Genomic DNA, 21,256 nt, shown 5'->3' with positions numbered 1-21,256 from the left:
CTTCTCGGGGCCGCTGTCTGTGAACACTCTAGCAGTGGTTTGATGGTCTTAGGCCCTATTGTCTGGGAGCTATTGAACTTTGAACGCGTTAGCCGGCTGAATTTTTTTCCGAATGTCGGCTTAAAGTCACAATTGGAAATATTAGTGTAAAATCGTGTGGGGTGGTAGCGTCCGAAGCATAGGCTCTGCTTCTCGGGGCCACTGTCTTTTAACACTCTAGCAGTGGTTTGATGGTCCTAGGCCCTATTGTCTGGAAGCTATTGAACTTTGAAAGCGTTAGCCGGCTGCATTTTTTTCCGAATAGCGGCTTAAAGTCACAGTTGGAAATATTAGTGTAAAATCGCGCGTGGTGGTAGTGTCCGAAGCATGGGCTCTGCTTGTCGGGGCCGCTGTCTGTGAACACTCTAGCAGTGGTTTGATGGTCCTAGGCCCTATTGTCTGGGAGCTATTGAACTTTGAAGGCTTTAGCCGGCTGCATTTTTTTCCGAATGGCAGCTAAAAGTCACGGTTGGAAATATTAGTGTAATTTCGGGCAGGGTGGTAACGCCCGAAGCATGGGCTCTGCGTCTCGGGGCCGCTGTCTGTGAACACTTTAGCAGTGGTTTGATGGTCCTAGGCCCTATTGTCTGGGAGCTATTGAACTTTGAAAGCGTTTGCCGGCTGCGTTTTTTTCCAAATGGCAGCTTATAGTCACATTTGGAAATATTAGTGTAAAATCGGGCGGGGTGGTAACACCCGAAGTATAGGCTCTGTGTCTCGGGGCCGCTGTCTGTGAACACTTTAGCAGTGGTTTGACCGTCCTAGGCCCTATTGTCTGGGATCTATTGAACTTTGAAAGAGTTTGCCGGCTGCGTTTTTTTCCGAATGGCGGCTTAAAATCACGGTTGGAAATATTCGTGTAAAATCGTGCGGCGTGGTAACGCCCGAGCCTTAGGCTCTGCATTTCGGGGCCGCTGTCTGTGAACACTTTAGCAGTGGTTTGACGGTCCTAGGCCCTATTGTCTGGGAGCTATTGAACTTTGAAAGCGTTTGCCGGCTGCGTTTTTTTCCGAATGGCTGCTTAAAGTCAAAGTTGGAAATATTAGTGTAAAATCGGATGGGGTGGTAACGCCCGAACCTTAGGCTCTGCGTTTCGGGGCCGCTGTCTGTGAACACTTTAGCAGTGGTTTGATGGTCCTAGGCCCTATTGTCTGGGAGCTATTGAACTTTGAAAGCGTTTGCCGGCTGTGTTTTTTTCCGAATGGCAGCTAAACGTTACAGTTGTAAATATTAGTGTAAAATCGGATGGGGTGGTAACGCCCGAACCTTAGGCTCTGCGTTTCGGGGCCGCTGTCTGTGAACACTTTAGCAGTGGTTTGATGGTTCTAGGCCCTATTGTCTGGGAGCTATTGAACTTTGAAAGCGTTTGCCGGCTGTGTTTTTTTCCGAATGGCAGCTAAACGTTACAGTTGTAAATATTCGTGTAAAATCGCGCGGGGTGGCAACGCCCGAAGCTTGGGCTCTGCATCTCGGGGCCGCTGTCTGTGAACACTTTAGCAGTGGTTCGATGGTCCTAGGCCCTATTGTCTGGGAGCTATTGTACTTTGAAAGCGTTTGTCGCCTGCGTTTTTTTCCGAATGGCAGCTTAAAGTCACAGTTGAAAATATTCGTGTAATATCGGGCGAGGTGGTAACGCCTGAAGCATAGGCTCTGAGTCTCGGGGCCGCTGTCTGTGAACACTTTAGCAGTGGTTTTACGGTCCTAGGCCCTATTGTCTGGGAGCTACTGAACTTTGAAAGCGTTTGCCGGCTGCATTTTTTTCCGAATGGCAGCTTGAAGTCACAGTTGGAAATATTAGTGTAATATCACGCGGGGTGGCAACGCCCGAAGCGTAGGCTCTGCATCTGTGAACCACGCCCAGGGCGGGGTTTGAACCGGCAACCCTCCGACTGCCAGACAATCAGTCTTACCTCCTGAGCTATGTCGCCCCATACTATACTGCCAATAACTACATCTGATGTAACATCTAATTGCAGGATACTAGGATACACAGGCAAAATGTACATAAGGCCTAAATGGTGCCTTCTATTAAATAAGATTTAGCTGTTTTTTTTTTTGTTTTTTGTTTTTTACAGATATCACATCACAAAACTGCTCTGTCCTCTTCTCTTCATGGTACGGGCAGTATTAATAATCCATTAGCTGGTGTACAAAAGAGACATGCTACACCATTAATACAGGAACTGTGGTACCCACCTTCACACACTGCACATGCTCACAACTGTACCTGGTTGGATTATCACACATTACAATGGAGAGACTCTGTAGTATGGTACTGTACACTAGAGGTCAGTGTTCCCTAACGAAGTGAATGAATGGGATACCTGTTACCCTCTGCAAAGTTATGGATTATGATTGGTTAATTAAAGCTCTGTTACAATCTTACCCTGAAATGGCTGGCGTGGGTGCAGCTTTTTTGTTTTAGCCTAACATTGCAACACCTGATTCAACTAATTAACTAATCATAGTCTTCAGTCAAGGTCTTGCTCAATGCAAGATTCATGCCAACTTCTGTTTGTAATGCTATAGTAAGTCTAATCCATTTATTTTATTTGGCTTTATCACTTTGTTTGATAAAGCTGTGAGTTACAGCTGAACACTGCACCTATTACACTGGTGTATGCTACTGTTTCTAAAATTAACCCTGTAATAAATTACTGGGACAAAAACCAGCATCCACACATCGTTTTGGCCCTGATATAGTCTGTGAATGAAACATCAGATGAATATTCATCCATTAATTTCTAGCTATAAAACATGTATGCATGTTTTTCTTTAGTCTTTGAATGATTTTGGAGAAATGGGAACATAGAATAGCTGGTTTACTTTATTTCTTTTTTTTTAAATCTCACAATTCAACACTTTTACTATACTATGAAGAAAGATCAAAATCCAGATCAAACCAGATCAAATGAAAATCCAGAGCCAAAGGAGCAATCTGCCCAACCTGTCCATAAAAGAAGCAAAAGCTATGGTGTGTAAGTGCTCACAACAATGCTTATTCTGGAACATTCTGAAAACCTGGAACTACCAACTGGCTCTTACAACAAACAAGTCACTGAAGGAACACATATGGCCAATTCAACTCCACAATCAAACCATTATGTTGACACTTCAAGGGAAAAAAGGAAGGCAATACACCAATTCACATTTCAGTCACACAAGATTGTGTTAATTGAGTGGCAATTTGGCAAAAAAATAGGAAGATTGCAACCCTGGGCAGGACAACTGAGCTAAAACAGACATCGGTGTGAATTACCAATCATTTTCACCAATGACTTCATTTTGTCACATTAAAATAGTGCATTAAATTTCCAACTGACAGTTTATGCGATTAGTGGATTCAGTACTTCATTTCCTATGTCTAAATAACAGCATCCATCTAACATTTTCTAATTGTATATATGCTACATTTTCTATATTTAAATAACAACAATCATGCTACAGTACATGTCCTGTATTTATGTTTGATTTCCTGTTAGATGGAACCACACAATGACGTGCATTCTCCCAGATTCTCATGATCAGTCCTCCACTGGTGCAGCATCTTCAGAGCTGCTAGGTTCACAGACTCTGAAATCAAGGGTCAGATCCATCAAAGCTGACAGTGGCAGGCGAATAAACTTTCCCATATATATATATATCCCTCAAACATACATATGCTTCCATGAGCCTCAGTTTACACAACGAGGAGCTGTTTGTTATTGATAACTGTAACCTGATTGTGCCCAAATTCAACACCATAACCATGCCACCCCCTCACAATAACGTTCTGATGCCTTGCTAATGCACTTCAAAGAAGGCTATGTGTAAGTATAGATTTATGGCAGCAATTAATGGCAGCAATTTTTAGCTATTCACATAAATACATATTATAGTGCCAGAATTGGAGTGGAAATAAGGCGTATACTGAAGGATTTACACATTGTAAGGGGGTCATTCTACACGAATAGCAGTATTTGGAATGGTCATGTGTCTTGCAATGCGCACGATTTCTCCTATCAGCAGCTTAGGCAGCTTTCAAAGCAGGAAAAACCCTGAAACTGGCTGCACTCGCCATCTATGCCTCCCTTGCTAACGTTCGAGAGTTGCTGTAGGTGTCTGCTGCAGATGGGTCAGATTATCTGGAATCTTCATGCTTTGGCCCTTTTATCACAGATCGATGTTGATTGGCTACAGATAGAATCAATTGCATCCATGTTTAACCCCTTTTCCCGAGTAACCTGGATGTACTTTAGGCTACTTGTTTTGGAACTGAATTTCTGCAAACTTTTTACAAACTGAAGTTTTTTAAAAACTAAATTTGAGGCATTTAAATATGGAACCTGAATTTTTGAGAGCCTGTTTTTTAAGATTTTAATTTTTGGGAATCAAAAGTTTTGAAATGTGAGCTCAAAACCTTCAGATTTTACGTGAATGAATTCCAAAGCATTGAATTTATGGTAAACATTTCAAATATATTAATTTTACACAAAAAAAATCAATCTGTTAAAATGAATGTGCTTTTAAATTAAAATCTTTTTGAACTTTATTTTCTTCCATAGGCACCTTTCATTTGCACTGATTAGAATGTGCAAATTAGACTCTGACAATACAAACCCTGATTTTAAGTATGAACACAAGTGCATTGAATGTAAGTTAAACCAGAGAAAGAGGCAAGAGGCAGTGATTATAGAACACAGATTTATTCAGAGTTCTGGTGTTGTACAGTCAATTGAATCTGTTTTAAATCTGGTCACAGTGGTCAGCCTTTTACTTGTGAAGTGAAATCAAAAAGAAAACAAAACTTAAGCATTTTCCAAAAAAAACAAAAACAAAACCTCTGTGGTGAACCCAACATCCCTGGGAGAGGAGGAAAACGGTAAAGAAAAAATGTCAGACCTACTTCAGTACAGACTACCTCCTTAACGGGAGGGGGCACCGCTTGGTTTTTTAAACTAAAAAGACTGCTTTTTGTTGACTCAAAACATGGCAAAGCTGGGTGGGCAGAGAGGTTTTTCTGCTTTGTGAGAAGAAAGGAAGCACAAGCTTGCTTTGAGGCACTTTCTGCCTTCACACTTTCAACAGCAAGGAGAGCACAGGCTAACGGCTCTCGCCTGTGGCACTGTAGGCCTTGCTGCTGGAGAATGTAAATAGCGCTGTGTCTGTCTCACTCTGCTGCTCTGGAGCAACAGTTTAACAGCCAGGTTGGAGCTGACGATCTTCCTGGCTGGTTGTCCTCATGATCTTGTCTGGTTTTTTTTGTGTTTTTTTTTTTTTTTTTTTTTTTTTGCATTTTTGAAATCAGGTATGTGTCAGTGAAGGAGAACTGTTGTATAAGGAGAAATTGCACGTAGGAAAACAAACAAAAAGTCTGGTTTCGGTTTTTCACCTTTGAACGAGAAAGGGCTTCAATTGACCCCAGTTATGGCACTTGACCTGAACTGACTGGAATTTCTGTTATTTGTTTCATTCGGGAATGGGTACCATGGGTTTCTGGAGACTCATTGCAATATATTCAGACATGGATCAATAGATGCCCTGATGAGGGCCAGGTCATATGAATGAATCGTGTGTATGGAGAAGCAAGAGAGACTGGAAGGAAAGGAGGGGTGGAGGGGGAGAAGGGGGGAAAAGGTGAGGGGGGCTCATCTTTGTAAGCTTTAATATCTAGATCGAGAGACCATGGAACTCTTGCTCATGCTCATGCTACCACCACCACCACCACCACCGTAGCCTCCCATGCCTCCCATGCTTCCTCCGCTGTAGCCATATCCACCGCCGCCTCCGCCGCCTCCGCCGCCGCCCATGCCATAACCGCCTCCGTAACCTGCACACACACAGAGGTGGACATTAACCACTCTTCCAACATCAAGGAACATCAATGTGCTGCTCAAATACAACCTCTTCATGTGATTGCAGTTCTGCTTGTGGTACAGTACAGAAAATTCAGATTTCCACATATGGTTCGGAAAAGATGGGTAAACATTTAATCTAATGCACTAGAGAAGGGCGGTGCCAATTTTCTATGATATTTTTTCCTTCACTTGCGGTGGAAATGTGAACCACCATTTCAGTAACTTAAATTCCTGCGCTTCAAAATCCACAGCACAACCTGGTTAAAAGAATGTGCTTCAAATGAAAGAAAGGTACTCACCGCCACCGCCGCCGCCGCCACCAGCGCTGACAGTGCTTGTGGTGGACTGAACATGGATGGTTGCTTGAGGGCCTCCGCCGGCCAGTCTTTGGAGAAATCAGAAAAAGCTTTTTAGAATATGTACCAAGCTTCGTCACACAAGGCAGGATTGCTTTACATTGGCACAGCGTTAGCACACCGCTGGATTGCACGAGTGGTTCAACGCCAGACATTTCTGTCTGGTTCCGTGCTCACCTGAACTCCTCTCCCTCCAGCAGCTTCCTGTAGGTGGCGATCTCGATGTCCAGGGCCAGCTTGACGTTCATCAGCTCCTGGTATTCGCGTACCTGGCGGGCCATGTCCTGCTTGGCTCTCTGCAGGGCCTCTTCCAGGTCCCTGATGCGGGCCTTGGCGTCTTTTACGGCAAGATCCCCGCGCTCCTCGGCCTCTGCGATCTGAGCCTCCAGGGCGGCACGCTATGGAACAAAGGACAGCAAAAAGACTGAACCTCTGCCTTCGCTCCGTTCTGGCCTTTCAGATTTCTGGAAATAGGCTGCTCTGCTAGCTGGAGGTCGCAGCCGCCGAATCCCCACTGTGTATTAGTCCGACACGCAGTGGCCGTTTCCTCACCTGCTGCTTGACGTTCTCGATCTCGTTCTGTAGACGGCTGATCATCCGGTTCAACTCGGCGATCTCGGACTTGGTGTTGCGCAGGTCATCACCGTGTTTCCCGGCAGAGGACTGCATCTCCTCATACTTTATTGGGAAAGCAAAAAGGGTCATTTGTCATGGGATTTCCAGACTCACATTCTTTGCGGTGGCTTTGACTTGGACTGCGGATAAAGGAAGATGAGGTGCGGGAGGGGGGGGGGGTGGCGGTGGGGGCTCCAGGTGGATCTGATTTAAACAATGCTCACCTTCTGCTTGTACCAGGACTCGGCCTCTGCGCGGCTGCGGTTGGCGATGTCCTCGTACTGGGCACGCACTTCAGCCACGATGGAGTCCATGTCCAGGTTGCGACTGTTGTCCATCTCCACCACCACGGAGGTGTCCTTCACCTGGTTCTGCAGCTCACGCAGCTCCTGGAATGAGGGAGGGAGGGAGAGAGAGAGTCCATGGATTAAAGAATTTGGAATGTATAGGGATAAAGATCTCCAAAACGGATGGAAAGCTTTTTGATAATATAAAGGCAGATATATTAAAATATCTCTTTCACAAGTCAGCAGGTTGACCTTACCGCTTCGTAGATGGCTCTGAGGAAGTTAATTTCGTCCTGAAGAGCATCAACCTGTGCCTCCAGCTCTACTTTGGTCAGGTATGCTCCATCAACATCCTGGGGGAGTGGAGAGAACATTAATTTGCCGGTGGGTGGTGAAGGGGAATTAAATGAATTCTTCTCAAAGTTTGAAATCTCCTTACCTTCTTGAGCAAGACAAATTCGTTTTCTGCTGAAGCTCGCTTGTTGATTTCATCTTCGTACCTGTAAGAAGTGCACAAATGTATTTCTTTCTTTACTTTGCTTAACCAGGAAAGCTAAACTCAACTAATAGAAAACATTATAATGGTTCTGATTGGAGCAGCTAAACTTGTTACTTGACCCCTGATGCATTTACTCGGAAAACATGCTTTTCTTACTGTGTCTTTACCCAGAAGCAGCCAGTGCTTATGGAAACAGGCTGATGCAGTGGGTTTATGTTTCAGCTAGTGCTGGTCTGACAGTACTCACTTGTTCTTGAAGTCCTCCACCATGCCTTGCATGTTCTTCAGCTCTCCCTCCAGCTTCATTTTCTCATTGCCAAGACCGTCGAGCTGCCTGCGCAGGTTGGCGATGTAGGCCTCGTACATGGCGTCGATGTTGGAGCGGGAGGCGGTCTGGTCCTTCAGGAAGGACCATTTGGTCTCCAGCATCTTATTCTGTTGCTCCAGGAAACGTACCTATAGGAGGGAGGATCAAATTAAGAATGCTTCACGAAATTTATGAAAAAAGGCAAAAGCTGTTGACTGTAACTTGTGGAAGGCCACAGGATTTCTGGATCTTGTTTCATCGTGTAAAAATAGAGCTTTCGGTTCTGATGAGAAATAAAGTAAGGTGGTTTTAATAGTTTGATGTGTAGTGTGCACTTTGTCATTGATTTAATTCCAAAATTGAATTGCGCTTTTTATTTTGTGACCCCACCTAGATTTTTTGGCCCACTACTTTATCTGCTGTGGTTCAGAAATATATAAATGTATTTCGTAAAAAGCTATAAAATACATTGTTTAAAATCATTCACAAAAAATAAATAAATAAATAACTAAATTGCATAGTTTTTTAAAATTTTGTCCTGAATAGAATCTCATCATTGCCTTGAACACAGGGGCAGGATCCATCGGGCTCTCATCCTAGCTGTGATTGGCATTTGGGCTGGGCGTTACCGCAGTGGGCGGGGCACACGTGACACACTCGGATCCTGGGGGGGGGGGGGGGGGGGGGGGGAGGAGGGGGGAGGGGGGAGGGGGGGGGGGGGGGGGAGGGGTCTTTGGCAGGTCTCTTCTGGGAGCTCATGCCGTGATTTTTAAGACATGTTCAAACTGTTCCTCTTCACATCGTGTTTTCCAAAATTCCTTTAAGACACTGTAGCCGGAAGGGCTGAAGGCAGGATAGAGCCAACACCCATGCAGGCGTGGCAGAGGAGCACTTAGCAGTCCTGTCCCGACTTGCCACCCATGGACCATACTGTACTAATAATTATACTGTTCCCTTTTTCTCACAGTTTTAGTAAGTTCTTGTGTCATGTCCACACCTCTTTTTCCAGCAAGACCTTGGCGGGAAGATATAAAGTATATTTACCCGCTCATTACCATTGCAGCCATCGAAAAATATCTATGGTAATAAGGTAAATATTTTTTCAAAGATCGCTAATGCGTTCTTTAAATGTATTTTAGTCTTTGAATGAAAATGAAACGTTTGATAGTCAGTTGAGCGCGATGCAGCGCGCTCAATTACAAAAATCAAGGCATTCGTTTCCCCCGCGACCACAGGTGCGGCTTACAGCTGTGTGGCAGGTGCGACAGCTGGCTGCACATTTTTCGAGCGAGGCGTGGCCGTGTCTCTTATATGCTTGGCTTTATTTTCACCCTTCCTTGTGCAGTTTTGCCGAGAGCCAAGGCATTTATTTTACCGTAATCGTGTACGCTGCTTGCTGTGTCCTTCAAATACCACTGTAAAAATAGCTTGCAGGCTAAGGCTGTGCCCGCGTTTCCTGCCTGGCAGAAGCTGAGCAGAAAACCCGCCCGCATTTTGGAGCGGTAAGACGTGCCGCGGTCAGCACCCAACCTCACCCCCGGGCTATGGTTCAGTCGCCCTCTGGCCTTTGATACAAAGACCCCAGGTACACTACTGCCTTGGAACAGGTGATAATCTGATGTCTGCCTTTATATGGACAGCAGCAACAGCAGTGGGGTGTGCAAGGTTTAGGATTTCCAAACACCCCCCGTGCAGACGCGAGAGATCATTACTATGCATTTGCCAGGCAAAGAATAAGCTCAGGGTGCTACGTCCAGATGAGTCTTTTGTCTCTACGGCAACAGTAAACATCACACTGTATTTAGCGCAGTAAAGCAAAAAGACATTCTGTTATCCCTGCATCTCTCACTTTACAATTTTTAGAGCCACACCTATGCATTCAGGATTTCCTTTCAGTGGATTTGAAATTTTGTTGAACCAGCAGTGTGGGAGTGTGGACATACTGTCATTTTGCTATTGTAAAGTATTTGCCTTTGGATATCTCCAGCAATTGCAAAAAAAACCACACACCCCCAAAACCCAGGGCAACCTTCCCCGTTTAATGAATTTGAATAACCAGAGTCATCCAAAGACAAAAGAAGCTTGCAGTGATTTACATTCACGCTTCATAGATGAGATTGGACTCAGCGGTTCATTTTTAATCGTCATTTTTTCTTTATGAACAATCTGATTATTGATGCTTGTTCTTGAAAAGATAACCCATCGTAATATGTGCTTATACGTGGTCACTCCAACATCTGCAGTCTACTGGGTGTTGCACTCCTAATCACTGATGGCAAGGCGCACACTGCAAGAAAAACTGGGACTGACCTTATCGATGAAGGAGGCGAAGCGGTTGTTCAGGGTCTTGATCTGTTCCTTCTCCTGGGTGCGGACGACCTGGATGTCGGGGTCGATCTCCATGGTGACGGGGGCGAGCAGGCTGTGGTTGACCGTAACAGCAGTGATGCCGCCGCCGAAGCCGCCCATGCCACCACCACCACCCATGCCGCCAGTACTGTATGGAATGCCGTATGCACTGCCGCCGCCGATAAATCCGCCGCCGCCGCCACCACCACCGTATCCTCCGCCCCCGCCCATCCTCATGCTTCCACCGCCGAAGCCACCGCCGCCGCCGCCGAAGCCGCCGCCGCCGCCACCGCCACCGCTCGACCTTACGGACATGCGGGAGGAGGAGGCCCCAGCGTACGACTTAGCGGAGAAAGCCCTCCCGCTGCCGCCGCCACCTCCGTAGCCACCACCACCGCTGCCGCCTCCTCCATATGAGGTCTTGGTAATAGAGAAGCTGGATCTGCTGCTCATGGTTAGGGTAGGTGGGTGTCGGAGGGAGAAGAAAAAAGAAAGAAAAAAGAGAGAACTGCCGTCTGGGTTGAGTGGAAGACGAGAGAGTGAGGAGAGGACCAGGAGGAGTGAGTCAGCTCACAAAGAAGGACGGTCAGATCCCTCTTAGTGACAGACCGCTCGGGGTGGCCGCTTTAAATCTCTGCGGCTCATGGAGGGGGGCGGGGCCTCACGTGCCCTGTCTCTCTGGCTCTGCCCACCTAGGGTACATGCAGCTGCCGGAGGGACCCACCCATCCTGTCGGACAGGTATGGGGCCCAGCGTAAGTTGATAGGTTCCAGCCCTCTCAGGGGTACTCTGGGAGACATCGGAGAATCTGGGAGGGGAGGGGGGAGCGGAGACATCCTGGGGGAAGGGTGGAGGAGTCAAAAAAATGCAGTCAAGGCTTTTTCCTCATTCCCCTTCACATACACCTACACTGGTTAATCTTTAATGTCCTTTCATTCGAAAAGTGCAAAAACGAGATTTATATTGTATGTTTGTTTTGGATTTTACACCGGTTTTTACTGGTGACAGTCTTATTATATCTTTCTTTGTGTGTCTCTGTGTCTCGAGGACGAGCATAAACATTGGCATCTTTGTGTTCGCAAGGTTTACGATTCCCTTTTTGTGTACATTGTTTTTAGAACTAGGTGTCTGCTAGACTTTGTGTGTAATTGCTTTGTGCTAGGACACAGCTGCCTGCTTTGTACTTTGTACACTGAACTTTAACCTAATCTGCCGCCCACTAGCACAGCTGTCAGTATTCATAGCGAAGACACGGCAGGACACGGTATGGACCACAAACACACCTGACACACGGACCCTTGGGTTCCTGGCTGAGTCGGGCATTGCTGTGTCGCTACACTGAAGTGAGCCACTGCCAAAGTTTACCGTCACCCTTACTCTCGGCTCAGAACTCTGGGGACGGATGAGAATTTGGCACCGAGTTCATTTTTCCTGGAGCTCAGTCGAGTTCCATAGTGCCGCAAAAATGGTCAGTTTGCATAATTGTTTCCGCAAATTTGCAAAAGCACTGCGCAGCAAAAAAACATTTTTGATTTGATTTCCAGAGGGCATCATCACGGTTTTTTACCAACCTACCCTGACATGAAATGGAGCACCACAGCAATCCGGCAAAATAGAGTTAAAAATAAAAGACAGGAGCCTGTATTCTATGTGATGCTGTACACCCCATGTCCTCCAGGTGGTGATGTTATGCAATGGGTGTATATGAGTTCAACTTGATTTCTCTGACTGGGCATATGACCAGTGGTTGGAGAATGGGGCTGAGGGGAAACATGAATTCCCTTATGCCTTATGGAGATTTTTAAAAATATGAGGTCATATTTCAGCTGATCAGGTGAAGATAACTTTTAATATTTGTTGTTTGGGGGAAGGGGTTGTGGAAAGGCACAATTTAATTTTCAACCTTTTTGTTGCATCAATTGTTTTGTGTGCTTCTGATCCAAACTATTGGGGAGTGAGAAGAGGTACTGCAGAAATGACATGATTCAGATTGTTCAACTGATATTTCCCATTAACAGTGGCATGTAACAATTCTGCCAGAAAAAGCAAGGTATTTGCGGAGTGCAAGAGTGCTAACTTCTCTTCTCCCTGTTGATTTATATGCTTTATTTAGTGACTTCAGGCACACAAATCCATGGCATGAATTGCAATCTCAATCCAAGTGGAAAAGATTTAAAGACCTCCTATTGCTTAGATTATCATAATATATCCTTGATTAGTTATGATCATGCTGTACAGGTAAAATGAACGTTTCCATTTACATTTTTAGTCAGGTTGGTGTTAAATCTTTGTCCTTCTCTGCATGGGAATGAATGAGTGTGATATTCCTTCAGAGAATGAGGCAGAATGGGTGTGGATTAGCCCTGACTTGTTACTGCGTGTGGCTGAATTGAAATCTTTGGGTCTGCAGAGGGCTCGGGTGTGGCACGTTGGGAAGGGAAAGGGTGTGTATGCCGTGGAGTTGGAGGGAGACCTGTGGGAGTGGCACATGCAGGTACGCTACCTCTCTGTCATTCTCACTCCCTCTCCTACTGCGCTCCTGCTATTCTCTCTCTCCCAACTTTGGTCCCCTTACATAAGTACTCGTGAAAGGAAAGTGAACCAGGCAACAATGAATTTATAGCAAAAGCTAAAAAAGGGAAAGTAATCAATAGGTAATCATAAGGACGCTGGGGCTTTTAATTGGCCCGGTCCATAAAGCCCATGAGGGCATGCTGGGCCCTAAGAAGTGTCTCAGTTAATAAAGCCTGTCACTACAGACTACGGCCTAGAGTGGCTTGGTCAGTAAAGGCTCTTACCATGAGTACATGCTGGGCTCTATGGAGTGGCTCGGTCAGTAAAGGCTCCTACCATGAGTACATGCTGGCCTCTATGGAGTGGCTTGGTCAGTAAAGGCTCTTACCATGAGTACATGCTGGCCTCTATGGAGTGGCTTGGTCAGTAAAGGCTCTTACCATGAGTACATGCTGGGCTCTATGGAGTGGCTTGGTCAGTAAAGGCTCTTACCATGAGTACATGCTGGCCTCTGTGGAGTGGCTTGGTCAGTAAAGGCTCTTACCATGAGTACATGCTGGGCTATATGGAGTGGCTCGGTTAGTAAGGGCCCTCACCACGATTAAATGCTGGGGTCTGTGGAGTGGGTCAGTCACCAAAGGCTCAGACTACAATTGCAGGCTGAGCCCTATTGAGTAGCTTAGTCACCAAAGGCTCAGACTACGATCACAGGCTGACCATAGAGTGGCTCAGTCACCAAACAACCTGTAGGGTGCAAAATACACATGTCCTCATTTTGCCATTAGGGATTGTCGTTTATTATATTTCTGCAGATCTGCAGTAAATGGTGATGTTGCACCTGCCTGATGAGGACTTGGTTGCCTGCTCCAATCAGCTAGCTCCAAAGACCAGGGACGGGATATGGAATTAAATAAGACAGTGAAACTGTCCTTGTTTCAGCTAGTGCTGCAGGTGCAGAAAGGGTATGGTATTCTAAGGTCATGCTGCTGCAACACAGGTCTGGGCGCTTACAAAAAATGTGGCAAAACAGCGCACGGGGACGCGACTTATTTGTCTTCCTTCATGGGCCTACTGAAAAGCTGTGACTTCTGCCCCCCCCCCCCCCCCCCCCCCCCACCGCACTGCAAGGAAGCTACGCTGCACAAAGGAGAAAGGAGGCCGTGAAATAAAGGAGGAGGAGCCGTGGCAGGGAGCCAGAGGACACGCCCCGAGGGAACTGGCGACGAGCGAGGCGCTTCGTGTCCTCGCCTGTCGACTCCGTGGCCCTGGGAAAGCCACAGCCCCATTCCTCAGCAGCAAACAGGTTCTCTGGGTGATTTACGACCCGCCTCATCAAAAAGTGATTGAATCGATGCGTGCTGAATGCGTTCACCTGCCTGGTCTCCTCCCCCTGGAGATGGCTCTGCTTACGCCTTTGGACCGCAGTGACTTCGTGCTGTCATCACTGACACCTTTTATACAATTTTCAATTGTAAAAATGTTTGGCAGATGCTCTTAACCGGTGCAGCTACTTCACAGTCAAATCAGTGCCGTCACCAGGTCACAAGACCTTCAGAATAAAGCAAGAGAAGCGGGTACGAAAAGGTGGGTTTTCGTACATGTGCGAAAAACGGCTAGTGGCGATTGCAATGGTAAGTGTGTCAGATTTCACAGTTTAGTAGTTGGGCAGTAGTTTGTCACTGCACACCTTGTTAATATGTTGCATTTGTGCATAGCAAAAAATAAATAAATACAAACAGACACGTTTGGTTCCAGCTACCAACAAACATGGTCTACTGATATTTTGAATTCCAGGACCCAGGGGACCAACAGAATCCATGCAGAAATGGCCATGCTGACAACCTGCAGAAAATCCTACCAAATTCAAAAGATGAGAAATGAGAATTGGACAGATGCCATTTTAACTGCAGACAAAAACAGACAGAGACGGAGAGTGAGAGAGATTGTCAGTACTTTCGGTAAGGTTGAGAATGAAGTGGGGAAGTGGGGAATACCTGTTGAAACAGATTTATTCTGGCAAGATTGTACAGGAGGTTCACTCTCTCTCGCTCTCTCTCTCTCTCAGATCATAATCGAGATCTCCGCCCATGACAGCTCAGGTATGGGGGCACATTGTAGAATCCATGTCCTAATATGGTAACGCATTGTAAAACTGGAAATAGCTCTGCAAAACTTATACGCTGTCTTCTCATTATAAAATGGCACCACGTGTGTGTGTTTGTGTGAGCACGCATGCACATGCACACCTTCAGGGCCATGAAAAGTATTTGCCCCCTTCCTGATTTCCTCTATTATTGCATATTTGTCACACTGAATGGTTTTTGATCTTTAAACAAAATGTAATATTACACAAAGGGAACATTACTAAGCACAAGACCCATTTATTAATTTATTTAATGATAAAATTGTCACATACCCACATCACCCATGTGAAAAAGAAATTATTAGAAGTATCTGAGTGGCGAAGGAATGCGTGCAGTCTTGCTCAGTGCTACTGGAACGGGATTCGTTTAATGGTATTTAGATTATCTGACTCCAAAATAATGTTTTAACCTTTCCTCTTTGCTGACAGTTACGCATAGAAGCAGGAGACTGCTTTCTGCCAGTAGTGTGGCTCTATACGAATCACTATCTGACTTGGTAGACGCGGAAGTGCATCTGGCTTGTGTAGCCTGCATATTACATCCTGCTATTACACTAGTGTATAGGTGAGTGGCTATGGGGTGCAGATGTCCTGAGCTCTATGTGTATGCTATGACCTTAAATCTGCTAGGTGTGCTGTGGTAAGAGTCAAATTATATTGGCAGGTTAAAGTGAATGGAGTTTATTGTACAGTATGTTAATAATGGCAGGATACAGTGGTTCAAAATGTGTGTGTAGTGCGATGGCTATGTACGTGTGCAGGAGACTATGTTGACGAGTCTCTATGTGCTATTGAACTTCTCTCCTTATGTACAAGTAAAAACCTCAAGTCATCAAATAAAGGCACAATCATGACAACACAGTATAACAATGATCCTGCTTGTGCTATCTCTGTAAGCTTATCACACTGGGTTAACCTTTGTAACTGAGGCACCAACTTGTTCCCCATGACATCAGTTTCCAACAATACAAAACATGATTACACTGTAGAATGGAGACCCTAAGTTTTACATAATGCTGATCCAGTGGGCTGTTTTGCCACCGAGGACTGTCTCATTATCACACTTGCTGACACCGTGTCAGCAAAGTAAACAGTCTGTTTCCTTTTAGAGGTCTGATAAGCGGCAGACTTTTGTGAACTGCCAAACAGTTTCCCCCCTCTGGTCCAATGGAACACTGAGAGGTACAGGGGTCCAAGCACCAACAGAAGTGTTCAAGGCTGATCGCAGAGAGGCGATGAGGCATCTGAAGTAGCAGCACTGGCGAGTGTGATGGTGAAGACAAGCAGAGTGGCGATGACGCACCCTCGGTAGACCCAACCCCACCAGGTGTAGATGTGTTGGGCTGAGCGTGTAGAGGCACTGGTCAGGATCCTCATGGTCTGTTTGGCCAGGTTGACCTCCACCTGAGCTTGATTCAGTTGCTATGCAGTCTCCTGGATCAATTGCTCAAAAACAGATAATATAGCAAGCAGTTTCATGGCAGCAAGAGCATGTGGTAAACAGAGCATTGTTACCTCTAACTGTTATATAACCAGTGATATGGTCTCACCTGGTGTCTTGGTCCTTTACTGCTTTACTGTATAAAGGGAAAAGTTTCATAGAAACCAATACAATCTTGACATTTGCATACATTGTAACCATTATTAGTAATTCAGAATAGAGGATGTCTGATGAGGGTGTATAAACAGAAAAATGGCACAGACATTCATTACATCATCCAGTTGTTAGCACTTCAGAATAGCGCATGCCTTGTATTTTGCCAGAATATGCCTACAGTAAGAATGTAGAACACAGGTAGGAACACATCACATTGAGGTCACCAACTAAGAAACTAAGGAAGTATCTGAGTGGTGAAGGAACACATGTAATCTTCAGTTCGACTGGAACAGGATTAATTTTACGATATCTTGATTATCGGACTCCAAAATAATGTTTTAACCTTTCCTCTTTTTGATTTCAGTTCAGTGGTTTGAGGTGCATGGCAATATCCATATGCCATAGCCCTCTTAGTCACCAGATCTGAGTGCAATTGAGCCTGTGTGGGAAATTCTGAAGTTGTACCTGAGATAGCACTCTCTCTTTCATCAGCTAAGGATGAGTTAATTGACTATCATGGATGAGTGATATCTTTATCCTCACTTGGTTTTTCTTTCACATTTATTTAAAATAGTAAATTACATTTTTTTGAGGTCCACACTGCATTGCCAAAAGTATGTGGACACCTGACATCCGACAACTTGTACAACATTATGGGCATTAATTTGGAGTTGGTACATCCTTTGCAGCTATAACAACCTCCACTCTTCTGGAAAGGCTTTATGCTAGATGTTGGAGCATTGCTGCTGGGATTTGCTTCCATTCAGCCAGAAGAGCATTAGTGAGGTCAGGCACTGATGGGGCGTTTAGGCGTGGCTCGCAGTTGGCTTTCCCATTCATCCCATAAGTGTTGGATGAGGTTGAGTTCAGGGCTCTGTGTAGGCCAATCAAGTTCTTCCACTCTCTTCTTGAAAAAACCATTTCTACATATACCTCTCTGTGTGCCTGGGGACATCGTCATTCTAAAACAGAAAAGAGCATTCCCCAAACTGTTCGGGAAGCTCGGAATCATCTAGAATGTGTTTGTATGCTGTAGCATTAAGATTTGCCTTCACTGGAACTAATTGGCCTTGCCCAAACATATGAAACACAGCCCCAGACCAAGGGGTGCCTAAATCATTCTGGTCATATAGTGTATTTGTTGGTGGACACTGATAATCTAGAAATGGCTCGTCATCATATATTTTTATGAAAGCATAAATTATAAGAACGTAGGAATATATACAGATAGCAACACGCGGCCTATCTAGGCTTGCCATTTACCTATAAATTGGAGAGTATTCAGCACTGCATCAAGCCCAGACCTGAAAACCCTGAGGACTGCTGCCTCTCCATTGTGGCATGGCAAAGTTTGCTGCCATAAAAAACCATTGTAGCTCACTTTATGTCCCTGTTATGAATTCACAAACCTCAAACCGCTGTTAAACGTGAAGAGATTACAGTAAATCTTTAGTTTTAAGTTATCATAAGTCTTCCTCATAACTTTCCTATTTCATGCTAGAAACCAATTTAGTTACCCTTTGTCCTTTTTCCAGAGCTTATAGATCATTCTTGTATTGCTTTGCCCAGAATACAAAGGTATTGTATTACATCAATATAATTTCCTTTGATTTGCACTCCATACTTTTTGCCATATATCCCAGCATCCTGTTGGCCTAAACACTGACAGGCTTTGTATCAACTACAAATATCTTCATCTGTCTTCTTCAAATTGGACACATGCTTTTGTGTTGTTCTCATGAAATACTCTCATGAAATACTCCTGCCTTCGATTTTAATTTCCTACATGCAGGAGCATTTAGCTGTATTTGATAGAGCAGTGAAATCCTGCTTTTTATGTATTATTTTTTTATTGCACTACTTTGCTTCCAGGCATCTGGCATTTCTCCAGTTTTTATAGAGTGCAAAAAAAATACCTGTCACTGGTTTATAGATGCTCTGCCCTAGCTCTGAGTACTCTTGGATGTATGCCATCGGGACCTGCTGTCTTGTAGCATTCAGTTAATGTAATTCCTTTAATACTTTTCAATTCCGTAAGATTCACTAGAACATTCTGAACACTGGATGTGCTTTCTGGCATATTTGTTAACTCTCATCTCAAGTAAAATTACTTGAAAACTAGTCTCCTCACACAGAATGTTTGCAAGTCCTATTGATAAGAGCTACTTTTCAAAGAGTCAACACCATCTGACGGGTAGCAATGGTAGTAAATGAACCCTGAGATACTAGGAAATGTAACGGTCAAACTTACACTAGCCTCATCTGTACTGAGGAACCACTCTAAACCAGCCTTATCTGCACTGAGAGACCAGTCTAAACCAGCCTTATCTGCACCGAGAAACCACTCTAAACCAGCCATATCTGCACTAATAGACCAGTCTAAACCAGCCTCAGTGGCACTGAGAGACCAGTCTAAACCAGCCTTATCTGCACTAATAGACAAGTCTATACCCGCCTCAGTGGCACTGAAACACCAGTCTAAACCAGTCTCATCTGCGCTGAGAGACCAGTCTAAACAGCCTGATCTGCACTGAGAGACCAAACTAAACCAGCCTTATCTGCACGGAGAGACCACTCTAAACCAGCCTCATCTGCACTGAGAGACCAGTCTAAACAGCCTGATCTGCACTGAGAGACCAGTCTAAACCAGCCTTATCTGCACGGAGAGACCAGTCTAAACCAGCCTTATCTGCACGGAGAGACCAGACTAAACCAGCCTCATCTGCACTGGGAGACCAGTCTAAACAGCCTGATCTGCACTGAGAGACCAATCTAAACGAGCCTTATCTGCACTGAGAGACCAATCTAAACGAGCCTTATCTGCACTGAGAGACCAGTCTAAACCAGCCTTATCTGCACTGAGAGACCAGTCTAAACCAGCCTTATCTGCACTGAGAGACCAGTCTAAACAGCCTGGTCTGCACTGAGAGACCAGTCTATACCAGCCTTATATGCACTGAGAGACCACTCCAAACCAGCACGATCTACTCTGAGAGACCAGTCTAAACCAGCCTTGTGTGCATTTATGATGATCCTCTGAGGGATATTCATTTACTTGTTGTACATTTTAATATTCACTTTTGTGTTTTTTTGGGTATACAGTAAGTAAACACTGCACGTGTTTCTAAATAACCATACGAAAGTATGTTGTTGGTCAAACTGAATTTTCAAATCAAATCAAAATTCTTTTTTTTTTGTTGAGAAAAATGGGTTGTGGTGGTTGTTCGCTTCTGAATGAAATTCCATTGTACACTAGAGGGCAGTGTGCACAACTGAGTGGAAGTGAATGACTGGCAAACATGAAGAATAAAGGGACTGTCACTGTGTTATCCTTCATAGATTATGAGCTATTTTATCTCAGACAATATTCAAGCATATTATACTTTATGGAAACTATAGTATGTAGACGCATGTTCTTCTTTTCCTTAATGTTCTACAAATAGGGACTGATTTACTTAGACCAGTGGTTCTCAAACTCGGTCCCGGGGGACCACTGTGTATGCTGGTTTTCATTCCAACCTCAACTGCAGTCCCAGTCCCATTTTAACAAGCTGTTCATTTGTCTTAATTAAAAAAGGGCCAGTGAGGGTGCACTCCTGATTCTACTAATCAAGGTGCTTAGAAGAGAGTGGTTGATTAGTAGAATCAGGTGTGTGCTCCCACACTGGACCTTTCTGGATAAGACTCAAGACCCAGGCTCTAAAACATGAAAAGCACATAATTAAGAAAAAATGAACAGCTTGTTAAAATTCTGGGATTGCAGTTGAGGTTGGAATGAAAACCAGCATAAACAGTGGTCCCCCAGGACCGAGTTTGAAAACCACCGACTTAGACCTTTAGCATGTGCAAAACCTTTTAGCACATGCAAAACCAACTACTGGTCTTGGTATTTGTTTTGTACCAACCATTGGTTGTCTTATTAGTTTTGCGTGTGCAAAAAGGTTTTTGCATATGCTAGAGCAGTGGTTCCCTAACTCGGTCCTGGAGTACCCCTGTGTATGCTGGTTTTTGTTCCAACCACAATTGCAATACCAGAATTTTAACAAGTTGTTCATTTTTCTTGATTAGGTGCTTAGCATGTTTAGAGGGATTATTAACCCACTTCATGTCAAAAATAGCCATAAACAGTAAAGTTACCATGTTCATATTGTGCTTATTGTGCTTTCTTGCAAACAATTACATAGAAGAGGTAACAAACTTTTTGGACCAACTTAAAGAATGAAATTAATCAATAGGCCCCTGAACATTTAAGTTCCTTATTGACACAATGCAGGTTCGGCTCGTTATCATTTGCTTTGTCTTTAAACTCTTCATTATCTTCCAGATGATTAGTTTTAGTGGCCAGATGTCCACACTTTGACCAATTAGAAGCCTATTGACACACTTCAGTCTTTAATTTGATCCACTGAAAATAATTTACCTTTTAATGTAATTGTTTGCAGTGTAGCACAATAAGCACAGTGTGAACATGGGAATTTTATTCTTCATGGAATGCTTAGCTATTTCTTACATAATGTGGTTGAAGAGGGTAAATAATCCCTCTAAACACGAAAAGCACCTAATTAAGAAAATTTTACAACTTGTTATAATTCTGGAATTGCAATCGTGGTTGGAACGAAAACCAGGAGTACTCCAGGACCGAGTTTGGGAACCACTGTGCTAGAGATCTAAGTAAATTTGGCCCATAATCGCCATTTATATTTGGGTTCACCA

At 44.5% G+C, this 21,256-nt stretch overlaps 1 protein-coding gene across 1 annotated transcript; it reads right to left on the bottom strand.

Annotated features, from left to right (window-relative positions):
* Window positions 1–5,271: 5,271 nt before the first annotated feature.
* LOC118208648 (intermediate filament protein ON3-like) lies at window positions 5,272–10,903 on the bottom strand. Its single transcript, XM_035383522.1, has 9 exons — window positions 10,251–10,903; window positions 7,881–8,089; window positions 7,574–7,634; window positions 7,392–7,487; window positions 7,072–7,236; window positions 6,785–6,910; window positions 6,410–6,630; window positions 6,176–6,261; window positions 5,272–5,848 (listed from the first exon to the last, which is right to left on the bottom strand). Exons 1-9 carry the CDS (start codon window positions 10,740–10,742, stop codon window positions 5,682–5,684), a joined length of 1,623 nt encoding a protein of 540 aa, XP_035239413.1. The 5' UTR covers window positions 10,743–10,903; the 3' UTR covers window positions 5,272–5,681.
* Window positions 10,904–21,256: the final 10,353 nt, after the last annotated feature.

This window comes from Anguilla anguilla, chromosome 11 (assembly GCF_013347855.1).
Source record: "Anguilla anguilla isolate fAngAng1 chromosome 11, fAngAng1.pri, whole genome shotgun sequence".
NCBI lineage: Eukaryota > Metazoa > Chordata > Actinopteri > Anguilliformes > Anguillidae > Anguilla > Anguilla anguilla.
Note: the sequence above shows the minus strand (reverse complement) of the source record. Positions and strands in the feature narration are given on the sequence as shown.